At 51.1% G+C, this 19,089-nt stretch overlaps 1 protein-coding gene and 1 long non-coding RNA gene across 10 annotated transcripts in view; one reads left to right on the top strand and one right to left on the bottom strand.

Moving 5' to 3' along the window:
* COL16A1 (collagen type XVI alpha 1 chain) overlaps positions 1–10,105 on the bottom strand; it is a 55,702-nt gene extending 45,597 nt beyond the window's left edge. For 3 of the 9 annotated variants that reach the window (XM_064281621.1, XM_064281619.1, XM_064281620.1), the window contains exons 1-7: positions 9,434–10,070; positions 7,762–7,868; positions 5,668–5,742; positions 5,444–5,561; positions 4,342–4,465; positions 3,755–4,021; positions 91–171 (exon numbers count right to left, since the gene is read on the bottom strand). In XM_064281621.1, coding sequence (XP_064137691.1) covers positions 91–171; positions 3,755–4,021; positions 4,342–4,465; positions 5,444–5,561; positions 5,668–5,742; positions 7,762–7,834 — 738 coding nt within the window. In that variant the 5' untranslated portion in view covers positions 7,835–7,868; positions 9,434–10,070. Of the gene's footprint in view, positions 1–90; positions 172–3,754; positions 4,022–4,341; positions 4,466–5,443; positions 5,562–5,667; positions 5,743–6,605; positions 6,715–7,761; positions 7,869–9,411 lie in introns of those variants that run through there. The other 6 variants (XM_064281624.1, XM_064281622.1, XM_064281623.1 and 3 more) reach the window with 6 other exon arrangements.
* A 76-nt stretch (positions 10,106–10,181) lies between these two features.
* Positions 10,182–16,858, top strand: LOC111752044 (uncharacterized). The gene is made up of 2 exons (XR_002787032.2): positions 10,182–10,365; positions 16,462–16,858. It is a non-coding gene; the product is annotated as an uncharacterized LOC111752044 (long non-coding RNA).
* The last annotated feature ends 2,231 nt before the right edge of the window (positions 16,859–19,089 follow it).

The following is a 19,089-nucleotide window of genomic DNA, read 5'->3' on the forward strand; positions in this document are numbered from 1 at the left end:
TCTCAAGGCATCCCTTTCCTGGCCCCCCATCTCCAGCACACCATCCCCTGGGTAGTATCCGCCTAGCTGTGCCAGGGTCAGACCACTCACCCCTCCGGGTGAAACTTCACAGCAGCCCTCTTCCAGTGCAAGCTCTGGGTCACAGTAGATGTGCACCTGCTGAAGGTCAAACTGCGGGGCATTCGCAAGTTAGTTTCACTTCACTTTATCAAATAGATCAGTGCCCAGGGTCTCAGTGAGACACAGAGATGACGCCACCCCAAGGTCTGACCTTAGGGGGTTTCCAGTCTGGCCTGGGAGACGATAGAAAATACAACTATCTTGGAACCTGGGTAACAAAAGTGGTTTGCAACCGGCTGTTAACCCAAAGGTGGGTGGTTTGAACCCACCCAGCAACTCCATGGAAGAAAGGCCTAGCAAACTGCTTCTGTAAAGATGATGGTCAAGAAAACCCTATGGAGCAAGCTTAGTTCTACTCTGTAGCACACGGGGTCATCATGAGTCGGGGGCTGACTCAACAGCTGCTAACAACAACAAGATGGCTGGGTGGGACAGCTCAGCTGAAACAAAAATACAGCTATCCAACGACTGGCCCTGCCCATTGGACAAGGAGGTGAAAATTATCGTGACTACAGGCAAGCAAACAACAAAGAATGCACAGCCCGCCTGCTGAGACATAACCAGATAAAACAAAAAAGCAAGACAAAACAAACAAATTTACAGTCAAGAAACGAAGAAAATAACTACTGAATGTCCTGAAGACAGCAGACAATATCAAAACATAAAAAAACAGGACAGGATGGGTCCAGTAGGTATCCAAAATAAAACACCAGATGACTTTCCAGTAGAAGAAAAGGCACTAGAACTACATGACAGGAAATTCAAGTCTCTAATATTCAGAGCAATCCAAGAATTGAAGCAAAAAGCAGACAAAAAGGAGGAAAAAAATAGACAAATTTTTGGAAAAGGCAAACAAATTCTGGAAAATACAGACCAAAAAAAATGGAACAATTCAGAAAATTATTACAGGAACAAAATACCAAAGTAAATTCACGACTAGAAATCATTCAAAATCAACAATCATAAATCCAAAAGATAAACAAGACTTCAGAAATGGACAGCGTCATAAAAGGGCTGAGAAGCAGGTTTGAAATGATGGAAGACAGAATCAGTGGAATTGAAAACAAACACTTGGATACAACTCTGAGGAAAAATCAGAAAAAAGAACAAAGGAAAATGAAGAAGCTCTGAGATTTATGTCGGATACAATCAAAAGCAAAAATTTGCTAGTGATCAGAGTTCCAGAACAGGGAGAGAAAACGGAAAACACAGAGAATTGCTGACAGAAAACTTCCCTAATATCACAAATGATGAAAAGCTGACCATCCAAGAAGCTCAACAAACCCCATATAGGATAGACCCCAAAAAGGAAAACACCAGGGCATATCATAGTCACACTCGCTAAAACCAAAGACAAAGAAAAAATCCTGCAAGTAGCTCAAGAAAAACAAAAAGTCACATAGGAGAAACAATAAGACTAAATTCTGATTATTTGGCAGAAACCATGCAGGCAAGAAGGCAATGGGATGACATATTTATAAAACCTTGAAAGAAAAAAATTGCCAACCAAGAATAATATATCCTGGAAAACTTTTGTTCAAATATGATAGTGAAATTAGGACATTCCAGATAAACAGAAATTAAGGGAATATGTAAAATCAAACCAAACTTAACAATAATTTTTAAAAGGAGTCCTTCAGTCTGAGAACAAACAACATCGGACCACAGCCTGAATCTAGGACATGAGATTGTGCCAGCCAGATAACAGTGCAGGAAATGAACTCTCAAGGACCATCCAAAACCAAAACAATTGCAACAGGGAACCAGAGAGGTTAATTTGTAAATGACAACAACACCAGAACAATAAAAGAGGGAATAAACGATATAGGGGTAGAGCTTTCTAATGGAGAGGAAGGCAAGGGGATACCAAATAAAAACAGACTGGTTCAAACCTAGGTAGATAAGGGTAAATTTCGAGGTAACCACAAAGTTAACAAAACTATTCACCAAAATAAAGAAGAAAAACAAAGTCTCAATAAAAACAAAATCTACAAAAACAAAAGAAATGAAAAGGAATCCGCAAACAAAAGGAAATCAGCACAGGAGAGTAAGAGGAACAAAGAAAATGTTAGCACCACAAAAAAAAAAAAAAAGCACTACAAAATAATAGCAATAAACTCAACAATAAAGAACAGCAATGAATCTGTGAAGCATCTCATAACATGGATGCAACTGGAGGACATTACGCTGAGTGTAATAAATGAATCATAAAAGGACAAATATTGCATGAGGCCACTACTGTAAAAACTCATGAAAAGGCTTACATACAAAAAGAGACAATCTTTGATGGTTCCGAGGGAGGGGAGGGGTGGGGATGGAAAAATACTTAATAGACAAAAGATAAGCGGTAACTTGGGTGAAGGGTAAGACAGTACACAATACTGGGGAAGCCAGCACAATCTGTACAAGGCAAGGCCACAGTAGATCCACAGACACATCCAAACTTCCCGAGGGACTGATTTGCTGGGCTGAGGGCTGTGGGGACCATGGTCTCAGGGAACATCTAGCTTAACTGGTATAACAGAGTGTATAAAGAAAATGTTCTACATTCTACTTTGGTGAGCAGTGTCTGGGGTCTTAAAAGTCTGTGAGCAGCCATGTAGGATATGCCACTGGTCTCACCCCTTCGGAAGCAAGGAAGAATGAAGAAAACTAAAGACACAAGGGAAAGATTAGTCCGAAGGACTAATGGACCACATCTACCACAGTCTCCACCGGACTGAGTCTAGTACAACCAGGTGGTGCCCGGCTACCACCACTGACTGCTCTGCTGCTCTGACAGGGATCATAACAGAGGGTCCCAGACAGAGCTGGAGAAAAATTTAGAACAAAAATTCTAACTCAAAAAGAAAGACCAGACTTGCTGGCCTGACAGAGACTGGCGAAACCCTGAGAGTATGGCCCCTGGACACCCTTTCAGCTCAGTAATAAGGCCACTCCTCAGGTTCGCCCTTCAGCCAAAAATTGAACAGGCCCATGGAACAAAAAAAATGGACACACCAGCCCTAGGGCTGGGACTGGAAGGCAGGAGGGAGGGAATAGGAAAGCTGGTAATAGGGAACCCAGGGTTGAGAAGGGGGAGTGTTGACATGTCGTAGGGTTGTTAACCAATGTTATACAACAATGTGTGTACTGATGTTTGATGAGAAACTAGGTTGTTCTGTAAACCTTCATCCAAAGTTCAATTAAAAAAAATAAAAGAAAACAGCTATCACCAAAGGCAGAAAGAAATTGCATATGAGGGAAAGAAGGATAGAAGGGAAGACTGCTCATTTTGGCCCAGGGCAACAGGAAGGAGGTTCCATTCAAGCTGGGCAATTAAGGAATGCAAAGAAAGGCATTCCCGGTGGAGGTGACAACATAGGCAAAGGCATGGAGGTATGAAAGTGCTAGGAGGGCCGATGAATAGGATGGATTGAGCAGAGCAGAGCTCCACAGAGAGGTGTAAGATGCTGCTGTAGACATTTATGGAGACTAGATCACAAAGGGCCTTGAAAGCCAGATTAATAAACTTAGGCTGCAGCTGGAGGGTAATGGGGAGCTACAGAGAATTCTGGTCAGAAATGGGCTCCAGAGAGCTCACTCAGACTGCCAGAAGGTGGGAGCCGAGGCCAGGGGACAACCTAGTACTCACGGAGACAGGCTTGCCCTGTTCAGCATCCAGGCCCAGAAATACATGGCCCACAGGTTGCACGGGTTGCCGAGGCCCCAGGGGCTGGGAGGAGGCCGAGGTGCAGTCCACATGCACAGAGGCCACACGTCCAGCCACACTCAGCACCAGCTTGTGCCAGCTCAGGTCAAAGAGCTGGGGCACTGGGAAAATGCAGGACACAAAGTCGCCATCTTGGCCCCGGGCCCGGAGCTCCAGGCTCTGCTCTTGGCTGTTGACTTCTAGAGAAATCTGTGTGAAATCGGGAAATGAGGTAGGGCAGAGAATCAGAATCCCTAAGCCATAGCATGGCAAAGCCAAGGCCCCTCAAACTCATTTCACAGGAGGGGAAACTGAGGCCTAGAAGGGGAAGAACAGTGGCTAGGGTCACAGAGCAGTACATAAGAAAGAATGGAACAGTTACTGAGAGTGGACTTGAGGGCAGGCACTGGGCTGGAGTGGGGAGGTTCCAGCAAACACAAGTTGGGATGGAGGTTGGGCCAGACTGGCACTGCCTGATAGCCCAAGTGGCAGTGTGGGTGAGAGTTGGGGGTGGGGCCCAGTGGGCTCACCTGTGGGTACCCATCTCCATCAGTCACTTGAAACAAATACCACGTGTTCTGGTGGGTGTGTTTCTTCAGCAATAGTGTCAGCACCAAGGCAAACTCATCCGGGAGGCCTTGAGGGAATACCCGCCTGGGGGTAGAGCAGGGAAGATGCCCTGATGCTCAGGTGAGGGCCCAACTGGTGCCCACCTTGGTCCTCAGGTCTGCTGAGCCTACATGAGACACATGCAGGTGCACACGTGCTGACACACACACATATACATTCCTTCACTCTACACATATGTTTTGAGGGCTGACTGTGTACCAGTTGGGGTCTGGCCCCTGGGGACACAGTGTGAAAAGACAGAGAAAGTGCGGCCTGCATGAAGCGTTCAGTCTGATGAGGGGGACAGATCGTAAGTAAAGAATCCCCAGAAGGACTATTGCATGACCATTTCATGCCCTGGGGAGAGTGACAGGGGCCTGGGATGTGGGGGGAAGTGTCCTGGAGGACTGTTGTTTCAATTGAGCCACATGCTCTTCTGGTCACTCTCATGAAGACAGTAATTGAGGGAAAGGTAAGCTTTCCTGGAAAAGGAAACAGCAAGGTGAGCTCTCATGTGGGCAGAAAGGTACTGAAACATAATGGTGAGGGTTCAGCATGACTAGAGCAGCAAGAAAGGAACGGGAATATTTTGGAAGTTGAGGCTGGAGAGTTTAGCAGGGGCCAGATCACCCAGGGGCTTGTGGGAATTTGGACTTCACACATATGGGCTTGTACACACACACACTCAGACACACACATGCATGCACACATGCATACACTCAGACACACGTCTCTTGCCAGGTTCCCACTTCCATCCTGGGGTTCTCGCAAGGCTCATAGGATGCAGACCTGTCCCCACCCACTGCTAGCCAGAGATAGGGAGGGGAAAAAGGGCAGGTCTGCCAGCACCCCCTCTCTGCCCACCCTGCAAGCCCCACGGGTGGAGGCCAGGTTGACATGTGACAGGTGAAGGTATGAAATTATCCACAGAAGGGCTCCTGGGCTTAGACCCCTCATCCAAAGTTTCTGGGGAATGTGGCTGAGGTTGGTATTGACCGCCAGTGGTCAGGCTGGGGTCTTTACCACAAGGGCTGGGTCAGTGGGGCTGCACCCAGCCTCAGGATGAGAGGCCCTTTGGGGTTACGGATCTTCTTGATGGCAGACATCTTCATGAGGTTGAGTCGGCGGATGAGGTTGAAGCCTTCAGGGAAGACACCAGATGGAGAGCTCAGCTGGGCAGGTGAGGAGGGGCACAGGCCACACCAGAAAGAGGGTGGAGGGGGGACAGCGGCATGAGGGAGGCTCACCTGTCACGTTGGATGATAAGTCGCTGCTGTGTTCCAATTTGAGCCCTTCTTGCTGTGAAGGTGGGCACTGCTCACCTGGAAGAGAATTGGCAGGGGGCATCAGGTGGGCTCAGGCTGAAATAGCTGCATAGCCAGACTCTTAGGAAAACTAAGGAGCAAGTGTATAGTCTGCATTCTGGACCTTCAGCCAAGCCCTGCCTTGGGCCTGCTTAGACCACCTGCTTTCTGACCCTGACTACTGCGGCAGCCAGGAGGACCCCCATCATACAGATGAGAAGAGTGACCCCCACAGACTGAGGCCTGGCCCAAGGCCACCAGGTGAGTCTACAGCAGAGCAGGACCAGAACTCCTGGAACCTCAGTCCCCCAAGAACCCAAGTCAGGGGCCAGGCAAGCAAGAGAGAGAATGACAGGTCTGGACAGCCCTAGAGCTCACATGGGGTGGGGAGCTGTTATATACTGTGCTCCTTTCAGGGACACACACCCAGGCGAAGGGCAGAGGAGCACTTTAAGAGCAAGAAAACATCAAGTTCATGTGCAGTTGTGTTATATACAGTTACATGTGCATGTTTGCCCATTTGTGAGTTATAGATGCCCGTGCCACCAGAAATGCCATGCGTGGCTGGTACATGTGTTCTCAGTGATGGGTGGGGCTCGACTTCCCATATCCAGAGCAGACAAGCAGGACAGACACAAGTCTGAGCCAACAGAATGACTTTTCACCTGGATAGCTACCTTGTGAAGCGGTGAGAAGAGACTGAGGGCCTGAGGAGACCACAAGCTCAAAGAAACCACCAGGGCCTTGGGGCTCCCTCCAGATAGGGCATATTAAAAGGGATAAGGACTCCTGGAGAAGGAGATGGTTTAATTCAGGTCCTTAAAGCCCTGAAGGGACAGGTGGGCATTTATGAACCTGCCTTCTCTCTGGGGCTGACTGACCTGAACGGAAATGTTGAGGGAAGTACTACAACAGGAGGGATCGATGCTAAATCAAAAAGGCCTTCCCATCAGTGCAGATAGGGTAGCTGGGACAAGACATTGAAGACAGTTCCCAGAAGCTGGGCAGTGGACTCCCTGGCTGGCCTGGTAGAAAGAAGGAACCCTGGGTGCCTGGGCCCAGTGACACCACTGGAGTCACCCTCCCCCAGATCTGGCCAGAAAGACCATCACTGTCTTCAGCATCGGCAGCAGCAACGGGTGACTCACCCCTTGGCCATGGGCCCAGATTCCTTACAGATGTTGAAATTTTCTGCGCCAGCCCCCCAGGAGACCTGATAAGGCGTGCGCACGCACACACACAGAAACACACACAAGCAGACACACATACGTGCGCACACACATGCAGCACATACAACCCGCAGACTGTCACGTGCACCCTGGGGGCACACTCCTCTGCACCTTGGCTTCCCTGTCTCCTTTGGCTGGATTTGGGTCCTAGGAGTTCTGTTTCTGTTCAGCTGGACAGCTGAGCTACCAAGCCGCCCAGAGGGCACCCATCAGGGCCGGGCAGGGTGCCCGGTCAACTTCCCCTGGCTTTGGGCCTTGGAAAGCTGCACCCTCTTTCCCATCCAGAGTCTGGGCCCTGGAGCAGGCCCTTTATCTGAGATCCAGGGCCAAACGCAGAGGAGGAGGAGCCCGTGGGCTGGAGGATGGATTCTCCACCATGAAAAGGATTGGCGGGGCCTGGGCCTCATTCAAGATGCAACTTTCTTCTGCCAGGAGAGCTCATTGCCTGCCTCTTCCCCCCTTCACTGGTCCTGCTAGCACTCTGTACACAGGCTGGCTGTATGTATTGGGGTGGGGTGGGGGCTGTTCTCTCGCACACAGAGACGCAGGGATACATACAGATCACAGAGAGACAATGAGATGCATATATGGAGATGCTCAGAGACACAAAGACACGTACAGACAGAAACACACTGACACTCCAGCTTACCCTTCCACAGGCTCGCATATTTCAACACCCCAGGTCTCTCTGAATCTCCCACAAATGCCCACACGACCAAAGGCAGGATCACATAAGTACACAGGGCCCCAGGACTCCAAGGAGCCAGTTGCAGGCCTATGGCACCCTGACCCTCCGGTGTCATCTCACCTGTATATGCCCCATGGCTGCAGGTGGCCCAGAGACCCAGCAGCCACAGGCCAGGAGCCCAAGATGCCAACATCCTGGTCCAGAGAGGTCGGCCACAGGCACAGCACCTGAAAACCACAGAGGCTGGGAGATGGATTCCTGAGCTCACCCATGGGTGAGAAGTGGCCAGCCCATGGGGCCCAGGCACCGGTATTGGGTGGCTGGAGGTCTGGCCACGTGTCAGTCCCTCTCAGGAGCCCATTCACAGCCCTTGGGCTAGGGTTTGGGCATGGGTGGTATTCAAAATATTTAACCACTGGTATGGCACAGACACAGACCAGCCAGAGCAGACGGTTGGCAGGAGCAGTGACACAGGGTCCAGGCGGCACCTGGCTGTGCCAGTGGATAATTGCTAGATGGTGGAGAGGCTCTCCTGGAAGGCCAGGACAGTTGGAATAGTGAGGGGGGCTTGAGGCAGAGACTGTTTACCAAGGCATTTGGAAACGTTTCAGTATTTTAACAACCTGTGCACTGTTCTGGTATATACTAGCCTGGTACCTGGCCAGCTGCTCTCAGCTCAGACCAGGCTGCCCTGCCAGGCACCCACAAGGTCAGGGGCTACCAACTGGGTGACTCTCCTGGCAGGCATCACGGGTCATATGTGGGCCAAGGAAGCTTCCCCATAGGTACAATGAGCAAGTGAGAAGGTCACAGGGCTCAGGACCACATTGCCAGGCTCTCCTGCTGATGGATGCTCGTATTTTAGTTTTATTAAATCCTGATGGATGGGCCCAGATAAATCAATGCAGGCTCAGCAAGCACCAGCAGAGCCATACATCATCCGGCCTCCCCCGGGACAGGCAACTCGACACGCACACACACAGCCACGCACATGTCCACAAGACACACACAGATACATAGGCATATATACACACAGACACATATATGCCATTGTATGCACGTGGGCATGCTCCAACACACAGAGATGCATGCACACCAATATACGTGAACACGTCAGCTTACACATGCACAGTCAGCCTATGTGCACCCCTCCTTAGGCCTTTCCGTTGAAAAGTTCTTATGCAAGTCTGACTGCATTCCCTCCAGCTGTAATGGAATCCTATTCTCCCTCCCTCTGTCCTGGCTAAGGAGTGAGGACCAAAAGGGGCCCACATCCCAATATATTCAGAGACAGGACTCCAGTCCCCTCCTCTCTGGGGAAGAACTGGGCCCCCACGCTACTCACTCCCCATCCTAGCAGTGTGCACATCCCATCTCTCAAACCCTATTCTGGGCTCCCCCTCCTGCCAACCCGGGGAAGGGCTGCCAGCTGTGGAAGGCACGTGGATGCATGTGGTGGCATGAACGTGGATGTGCTCCTATCCCCTTCTGACTTCCTCCACTCCCCAGGCCCCAGCCAGGGTCGGGGGCTACAGGGACAGAGGAAGAGAAGCTTCCCAGAAGATGATCATCCCAACACAGAAGGCATAGAGAGATTTGGGGGCAGGGAGAGTCTGAACCAGACAGAGCTTAGAGCTCATCCCCCTATACAGGAGGTGACTGAGGCCCAGAGAGCGGAAGCCACTTCCCCGAGGTCACACAGCAAGCCAGTGCCAAAGGGGGCCCTGAAGCCCAGAGCCCGGGGGGGCATCCCACTCCACCCCCACTTACCGGTGGCCGGGGGTCCCCCCACCTTACTGAGCAATCCAGGCAGCCCAGGGCACCCCAGCCAGGGAAGGCAGGGCCCGGATTCCTTAGACCCGGCAGACGTCCTCGATTTCTGCTGGCCCCAGGTTCCCAGCTTCCTCCAGGTCGACGAGTTCTCCCGGCCGAGGGCTGCCCGGCGCACTCCTGCCTGGGACTGCAGGCCACGCTGGGTGGAGGAGAGGGGGCGGTTCCAGGGGGCTGGGGGCCTGCCAGGGCCGCTAATGGAACACAGCTGGACCGGCCCGCCAGGCAGTGAGGGCGGGCGGGCCGGGAGGGGGCTCCAGCGGCGGCGGCGGCAGAGGCAGAGGCGTCAGGACGCGCAGCCCGGCTCCGGGATGATCCCCGGCCCGCCCCTCCCACCACCCCGCCAGGTAAGCGAGCGAGCGAGCGAGCGTGCAAGGCAGGACCCTGCGTGCCCAGAGCTGCCCTGGAAGGGGACTCCGGCGGGCAGGCTGGCGGGGAGGCCCCGCCCTTTAAGAGCTGGGCCGGGAACTTGAAGGGCCTCCCCTGTGCCACCCCTTCACCTCCCCTGGCCGGGCCCCCGAGAAGGCCGGGGGCGGGCGGAGACCCTCCTCCCCAGTTCCGTGGCACCCTTGACGTGGCTGTCTCCCAAAGCTCCGTGGTCAGCTTTTTCCAGTTCCTCACTCAGCCTAACATTCCCAGTCTGTCCCTCTGTCTGTCTGCACTGGGCGGGGGGGGGGGGGGGGGGGAGGGAATGGGTAGGAGTACTAAATTAACCCCTTCCTCTCTGGCCTCAGTCCCAGAGAGGTAGAACTGAATGAGTCCCCTTATTCCTCCTTACTGTATGAGGTTAAACCAAAGCCAAAGGATACGCTGCAGGACAGAGCGGAAGTGCCCCACAGGGTTTCAAGGCTGTAAATCTTCATGGAAGCAGATTCCTCCTGAGAGGAGAGGCTGGTGAGTTTCAACCACCAACCTTCTGGTTAGCAACCAGATGCTTAACCACCGCACCACCAGGGCTCCTTCTCCATGAGGTTAGAAGGGTTCAAAGCTCTGTCCATCGCTCTAGTTTTGTGGCTAAGAACTTATTATTTAACTCTGCCTCCATTTTTTATCTGTAAAATGGGATAATGATTATACCTCAGAGCTGCTGTGAGCAGGAAATGAGTTAAAGGCTGTGAAAGTGCTTAGCATAGGGTCTGGCGCATAGGAGGAGCTCCATAAACATTCCTTGTTATTACCATTATTGTTGCCATCCCTAGCGGCCCTAGCGGAGGGAGTGTGCGGCCTGGGATTCTAGCTTCTGCTTTAGTGATGGGGAGGCGTCACTTTATACTCAGGGTCCATAGAAGTGAGAGGGAATGAGGTTGGATGAGAGATTGGACTTCTGAGGAGGAGAAAGAAGGTAACGTTTCTAGTTCTGCCCAGAGGCTGGGGGATGATCAGGCTCTGACAAAGATCTCCCCTTGGAGGTGGCAAACAGATTCTGGTCACCAATGCTGAGAAGCCATGAGAAGTAGGTTCAAGAGTCCCAGGAGTGGTGGGAGTGGGCGTGGGGACTGAGGGGAGAGCAACTGGGGTGCTCTGAAGTGAGGGAATCCTGTAGAGGCAAAATGGTGCAGTGGTAGCCCTATGGCCCCATCTAACCCAGATTGGGATGGGGGAAGGCCTGGGATTTCCCACCTCCAGGCCCAGAGATGCTGAGTCAGTGGAAACCCTGACCACGGCCATGGAGGCGCCCCAGTGTGGTCCCTGCCCGGAGCCTAGCCCAGATGTGGTGGTGGGGCCTGGGAAGCGCTGAGTTCAGCAGGCAGGAAGTGGCAGGGGCAGGGCTTTGTGGGTGCTATGGCCTGAAGGGTGAGTAGGCACAGGCCAGGTCTTCCCAGGGGGTGCCACTCCAGTGGTGGGCACTTGGAAAATAACGGGAAACACATATAGGGCAGGCTTTGTTCTAAGAATTTCACATAAGTTAACTCCTTTAACCCTTGCAACCCCACCAAGCAGAATTTTATTCTTTGCCCCATTTTACACATGGGGAAACGTGAGGCATAGGAACCTTGCAACTTGCCCAAGATCACGCAGCTAGTCGGTGTGGAGCTGGGACCCACACCCAGTGAGCCTGGATTCACAGCATGAGCTTGTAACCACTGTGCCATCCTGGGCAACTCCCACCCTCCCCCTATTTTTGTCCCAGACCTGGGTTCTCCCAGGCAGAAGGGGAAGGCTAGGCCCAGAACAGCCAGAGCCAGGGATGGAGAAATGTGAGGAGTCCCGATGTCTTCCCACCCCAAGGATGCTCACAAGAATAGCCACACCCAGAGTACTCCCTGTACCTGGACACACTATCATAGACACAGTATAGAAATGTGCTGTGTCCCTTCCTCCCTCCAACACATACGTGCACACACACAGAAACATGCAGTCAGATATGCTCTCTCACAGCACATGCGCGGGCATATGTAGACACTTATGTTCACACAGACACACCTGACTCCAGAAACATTTACACACACACACACATGCACACACACAATACATCTCCATGTAAACAGGCACACAGAGACACATTTATGAGCACAGATGAATCCACATAAACAGACAAATATATCCCTGGACATAAACAGACAGGTGCATAATTCTCAATGCACCCATACAGCACTTCATGTACTTGGATATGCGTACACAGACGCATGCATGCATGCATATACACAGAAACACACGTGTACCCGCAGACATATTCATATATGCAAACACAGTGAAACCTGCAGACCCACAGCGCATACACATGTGTGCACACAGACACAAGTGGCCACACGGACTCAGCCCCCACAGAAGCATCTACTCAGGCATGCATACCCTGACACACATACCCATATACATGCAGCTAGCTGACACATTTACATGCATTCAGCCCCAGAAAGCTCTGCACACCAGCAAGCAGGGTACCCTGTGGGGCTGGGCTCAGTGCCCTCACCCCAGATGGCATCACCACGAGGTAATCAACTCTGCTAATCGCCACCAGCTGCCCTGGAGCCTGCCTGCCATTGCCAGGCGGGGCTGCCAAGGCCTCCTGGGTCTGCAGTAGTATGCCCAGATGTCAGGTAGTACCCAAGGGCTCACCCACCCCACTGCCCCAGCTGCGTGCCCACTGGGGAATCCCCATCTGGCAGGAGCAGCGCCTGGGGCTGGGAGATGGTGCAGAGCCAGGGACAGGGCCTGGTTCCAGGACAGGCCCAGGAGCCCCATGTAGCCAAGTAGAGGTGGTCTGAATATCATGGCCTAGTACAGTGGACCTGGGACTCCATGTGCATACATGCACACGTGGGGCCTGGCGTGTGTACGTATGGCTACAAACACATACACACACACACACGCACACACACAGGCTTATCACTCATGACCAAAACAGACCTCTTGATTACATCTGCTGATCCCTGCCTTCCCCATTCCAGTAAATGTCACCACAATTCCTTCAGTTGCTCAGGCTGAAAATCTAGGAGTCATCCTCAGCTTCTCCCTTTCCTCTGCCATCCCCATCCAACCCTGTCAATACTGTCCCCCAAACACAGTCCACAGCCACCCACTTCTCTGCACTTCTACTGCTGCCATCCTCGCCCAAACTACCATTATCTTTTGTCTGGACTGTTGCAAGAACCCCCACCTCATCTCCCTGCTCCCTTGGAACCCTCTACTTCTTCTGCCCACCCAATAGCCAGCCGGACCTTTCTAAACCTGTATCAGTTGATTTCACCTTCACACTCAAATGCTCCAGTTCCCTTTCACCCAGAATACAATCCAGAGCCTTCCTTCGCCCTGTCTAGTCCTTTGTGATCTGGTTTCTGCCTTCATGTACAGCTGCCTCGCCTCAAAAGCTGTAGCCCCACTGGCCGCCTTTCTGAGCCCTGAATTCGCCAAGCTGGTTTCCCTTCAGGGCTTCTGCCCCAGCGCTTCCCTCTGCCTGGAAGGACTTTTCCTTGATCTTTGCTGGCCCAGCCCTTACCTCATAAGTCACTTCTTCCGAATGGCCTTCCCTGACCACCAAATCCACAGGAACCCCGAGTCACTCCTTATCACATCATCCTGTTTAAAATCTCTACATGTTGTTGTCATTGTTAGTTGCCATCCAGTTGGCTCCTACTCGAGCAGACCTTATGTATAACAGAGTGAACCATTGCCCAGTCCTGCGTGCCATCTCCATAATCTTTGGTATGTTTGAGCCCGTTGTTGATGCTATTGTATTAATCCATCTCATTGAGGGTTTTCCTTGTTTTTGCTGACCCTCTACTTTACCAAACGTGATGTCCTTTTCTAAGAATTGGGGTTATCCATAAGATTTTCATTGGCAAATGTTCTGCAGTAGATTGCCAGGCTTTTCTTCCTAGTCTGTCTTAGTCTGGAAGCTTTGAAGAAACCTGTCCACCACGGGTGACCCTACTGGTATTTGAAATACTGGTGGCATAGCAACACACAAGCCACCACAGTATGACAAACCACAGTCTGCCAAAAAAAAAAAAAGCTCTGGTATTTTTCTGTTTATTAGTTTTTTCTCCACTAATAAGCACAGAGGCTCTGTTAGGGGCCCTGTCCACTGACTGCTACTCACTGCGCAATAGCTGATCCTGACACCTCAGGGTACCCACTAGGGAATTAGTAGATAAATGTACATGAGCACTGTCCAAGCACTCAGACACAGACATATATCCCCACCAGCACCCGCTGGAAGCCCAACACACAAGCACACACGTGAGAGTACATGTATGCGGAGATGTGTGCCCCCACACAAACATACACACAGGCAGCATCTGGATCACAGAGGAGTGACTTAAACCAGAGGACCGTGGTCCCTCTGCCTGCCTCGGTCTCTCTAGGTCTTTCGGTCCTGTCTCTGTTTGTCTCTCCCAGCTGTCTCTGTCCTCTTTTCTCTGTGTCCGTGCCCCGAGACCTCTCTGGCTTCTGGTTTTCTGATAGTTCTCTGGCTCTTTTTTCTCCTTTTCTGTGTCTCTGTCTTCTTTCCAGTCCTCATTGCCTTTGTCTCTCTGTTTCTTGCTCTTCTGTCTCCCTCTATTTTTGGATCTGTGTCTCTGCATCTGTGTCTCTGTCTCTCTGTATCTCTTGTCTCAGTCTGTGTTTTCTCACACTTTCTGCATCTTTATGTCTCTGTCTTCTGTCTCCCTTTATCTCCGAGCTTCCCTGTCCCTGTCTCTTGGCTTCCGTATATATGTCTCTGCACCCTCTCTCTGTCCCTCTGTGTGTCTCCCTCTGTCTCTAGCTCTGCCTGTGTCTGTATTTCTGTACCTGTGCCTCTATCTCTCTGGCTCTGTATCTCTGCATCTCTGGCTGTGTTTGTCTCTCATCTTCCCTCCCTCCCTCTCCTGCCCTAAATCAGCCTTGCCACCACGTCTCCATGGTTGTTGGCGTCCCTGTGGCAGGGAGACCTATCTTTCACCTCTGGCTGGCAGCTTTATGGTCCCAGCGTGCAGGCCAGCACTCCACTCCGCTAATGCCCCACCTCCCCTGCAGGCAAACGGTGAGCTCCACACTGACACCCAAGGCCCTGGGACTTTAGCCAGCTGCAGGCCCAGCCAGGGCACCTCTCTTCTAGCTCATGGCACTGGGCACCTGTGTGGTTGATTTGCCCTGGAGATTCTAGAGAGCTGAGCCCAGACCCTGATGGGCACTGCTGTGGATGTGTGTGTCAATGGCCAGGGTAGGTGGGCCCTGAGGGGGGAAATGAGAACACACCAGGTATCCTGGGCCCCAGCTTGGTTGCCCCCTGGCCTCTGGCCACCTATTCTGCGGGACCTGTGGAGAGGCAGCAGACACAAAAGTCCTGGGTTCCAGTCCTACTTCTACCCACTATGTGACTCTGGGTCCCAGTCTCCCAACCTACAGGTAAACCACCTAATCGGGTGGGTTAAAGCACTGAAAACACCTTGCCTGACTACTGTACTTCAGTAGTTTTCAGCCGGGAATGATTTTGCTCCCAGGGGACATTTGACAGTATCTGGAGACATTTTTGTTTGTCACAACTTGGTGCTGAGTGCTACTGGCATCCCAGGGATAGAGGCCAGGGATACTGCTGAACATTCACAATGCACAGGACAGCCGCCCTCCCCCAAGCAAAGAATTATCCAGCCCAAAATGGCAATAGTGTGAGGTTATGAAACTCCAAGGAGAAGATTCTGCTTCTTAAAATTCCCACATTCTTTGACCTCCTTTAAACTCTTCATCATATTCTGACCAGGGTAGAGTAAAGGCCTTTGGAAGACTTGGGACACCAGTGTTTGATCCTGGCTCTACCTTAAACAACCAAAACCCAAGGCCGTCGAGTTGATTCCGACTCCTAGCGACCCTACAGGACAGAGTAGAACTCCCCCATTGAGTTTCCAAGGAGCGCCTGGTGGATTCGAACTGCAGACCTTTTGGTTAGTAGTTGTAGCTCTTAACCACTGTGCCACCAGGGTTTCCTTAATAACAGCAGCTAACATTTATTGGTGAGTCCCTGAGTAGTGCGAACAGTTAATATGCTTGCCTACGAACCAAAAGGTTGGCAGTTTGAGTCCACTTAGAGGCACATTAGAAGAAAGGCCTGAAAATCTACTTGCAAAAAAACTGGCCATTGAAAACCCTGCGGGGTACAGTTCTACTCTGACACACATGGGGTCACCGTGAGTCGGAATTGATGCTGTGGCAACTGGTTAACATCTACTGAGCTCTTCTAAAGTGCTGGGCACTATACTCAGATGCTCCTTTTAGTCTCATAACAACCACATGAGTCCGAGACACTATAACCATCCCCATTCTAAAGATAAGGAAATGGGCAAACAGAAGGTGAGAAGATAGCTCAAGTCTCACAGCAGGCAAGGATGGAGCCTAGGTGTGAACTGATCTTTTTGGGACGTGCCCACAGAGTAGGATCCCCTATGGAAAAGAACACTCACAGCAGGGCCCTCTCTGAGAGTCCATTTTCTCATCTGTCAGATGGGGTCTGTTATCTCATTTAACAATCCTAGGAGGTAAGGCACTGGCACTGATATCCCCTTCATTTCACAGGCTAAGAAAGCGAAGAATCAAGATCTAAGTCTCAAGATCACACGGCTGGGGAGTGGTGAAGTAGAGACTTGAACTCAACTCTGCTTTCTGCCTGGGGCACCAGGGCCCTGCAGTCCCCCCAATACTATAAGGCCGTAGACTAGGAGTTCTCAAGCTTGAGCATGCAGCAGGAACTCCTGGAAGACTTGTTAAACACAGATCGCTGGGTCCCATCCCCAGAGTTTCTGGTTCAGTAGAATTTGCTTTTCCAACAAGTTCCCACGAGATGCTGATGCTGCTGGCCCAGGGACCATATTTTGAGCCATTTCTGACAAATATAAAATAGATTCTTCCTTGAAGAAGCCTAAATGACAAGACCTAATATGTAAAGAAATAAAACCAACCGGAATATTTGCCAGCTTTGACTATTCAGAAATGGTGTTTACACTGGTATTTGGACAAAAGAGGGAGGTGGTTGGAAAGTAGGGAAAGAGCCCCCAGCTGGGGACCTGGGTTCAAGTCCAGGGTCTGCCCTAATGCATTGTTTGACCTATAGGGTCCTTGCCCTTTAGCAACAAGGGAAGACTGAACTTGGGGATTCTTGTGCCCCTTCTATTCCCCAAATCCTGCAGTACAGCATGGTATTAGATCACCTGTACCTGGGTTCAAACCCTGACTCCAGCTCTTGCCAGCTGTATATATAAAAAAAAAAAAAAAAAATTTTTTTTTTTTTTTTTTAATTTGGGGAAATCACTTAACCTCTTCATCTGAAAAGCAGGGATAATGACAGTATCTATCACACAGGGATGTTGAAAGGATTAAAGGAGGCAACAACAAAGAGAAAGCCCCTCTTGTGATACGGGCACCTAGTTTGAGTCAGGCCTCAACTCGTGGTGACCCTATCCACAAAGGAATGAAATGCTGCCTGGTCCTGTGCCATCACCCCGTGATCTGTTATGAATAGGATTGTTGTGATCTGTAGGGTTTTCATTGGCTGATTTGCGTAAGTAGCTCACCAGGCCTTTTTTCCTAGTCCACCTGAGTCTGGAAGCTTTGCTGAAACCTGTTCAGCATCATAGCAACAGGCAAGCCTCCGCTGACGGATGAGTGGCGGCTGTGCATGTGGTGTACTGCCCAGGACTCAAACCAGGATCTCCCGTGTGGAAGGCGAGATTCTACCACTGGCACCTAGTAAACCCCCGAAGGAGCTGGTTTTGCTACTATTTTATCCCCAGAGGCCGTGACGGAGACTAGGTGCTTTACAAATATTTGCAGCATGAATGAAGGAAGGGGGCCCAGCCACTTCTAGGGAGAATCTCCCCTCCAGGGAGTACAAGCCAGGGAGTCTCCTGGGGCTGAGGCATGATGAGGAGGGAACATTTAGGGATTTGCTGGCATAAGGACCCCCAACACAGGTGACTCCCCCACTCCACAGCCAAGCTGGAAACTCCCAGAGGACAAAGGACTAAAACTTCTTCCCATATCTACCTGCCACCTCCCCAGGCCTACCCAGGGAAGGACACAGAGATGACATCTTAGAACAGGCTCAGGAGGGGCGGTGAAGTATGACCCACATCTCTAGGGCATTCCAGAATGTCTCTGCCCCATAACACAGGACCTCCTAGAACAGGGATGAGGGTGAACTCAGGCTGGACCAGCCCACTTGGTGGTGGTAAGGACCCCCAGTCCCGCCCCACCCCCGTGATCCCAGACCTCAGGGGCAAGAGTTGGCCTCCCAAGGCCCTGGCTGGATAGTTTGTATTCCTTTACCCAGGCATTCCTTTGGTACCAACCAACTCAACTGCTATGCTGTGTTACCTTGAGACAATCCCTAGGCCTCTCTAGGCCTTCATATCTTCACCTGTAAAACACGAATAAGAGCCCAGCATAGTGGCTAAGAGTAGGGGCTCCTGCCTCCCACCCCAACACTTGGGTTTAAACTCTACCTTCTACCATGTACCGGCTATGTGACTTTTGCCAAATCACCTCACCTCTTGGAGTTGATAAGATAGAATTGTCTCTAGCTCACAAGGATGCTGCGACAATTACCTAAGATGACACATTTAAAGTGCTGAGCACGGGTCCTGGAACTCAGTACATGCCAGCTATTTTGTACATACTTTTATGACAGTATATGGAAACGCTGGTGGTTTAGTGGTTAAGAGTTTGGCTGCTAGCCAAAAGGTCAACAGTTTGAATCTACCAGGCGCTCCTTGGAAACCCTATGGAGCAGTTCCACCCTGCCCTATAGGGTTGCTGAGTCGGAATCGACTCCACAGCAACAGGTTTGATTTTTTTTTGTTTATGATGGTGTATAACCTCCACCACCCCACCACACACACTCTTTTCATTGACCTCCTCTGCCCCCCAACACGTTTAAGTTTGGCTGTCTCCATCTTCCTTCCCACTGGGGCTAGAGGAGTGGGCAACTGGGAGCAGTCTCCCAGAGGCGGTTAGATCTGAACAGAAGCTTAGGGGTGGAAGGGGTGTAATCAATTACATGCCACTGATTTAAGTGTCCTTGTGCCCTGCTAGACTGTAACCCCCAGGAGGAGCTCATGTTGCTACTATTTTATCCCCACAGCCTGTAACAGAAATAAATACTTGCAGCATGAATGGAGGAAGGGGGCCCAGCCCCTTCTGGGGGGA

The sequence above is a fragment of the Loxodonta africana genome, chromosome 3 (assembly GCF_030014295.1).
Source record: "Loxodonta africana isolate mLoxAfr1 chromosome 3, mLoxAfr1.hap2, whole genome shotgun sequence".
In the NCBI taxonomy this organism is placed as follows: Eukaryota; Metazoa; Chordata; class Mammalia; order Proboscidea; family Elephantidae; genus Loxodonta; species Loxodonta africana.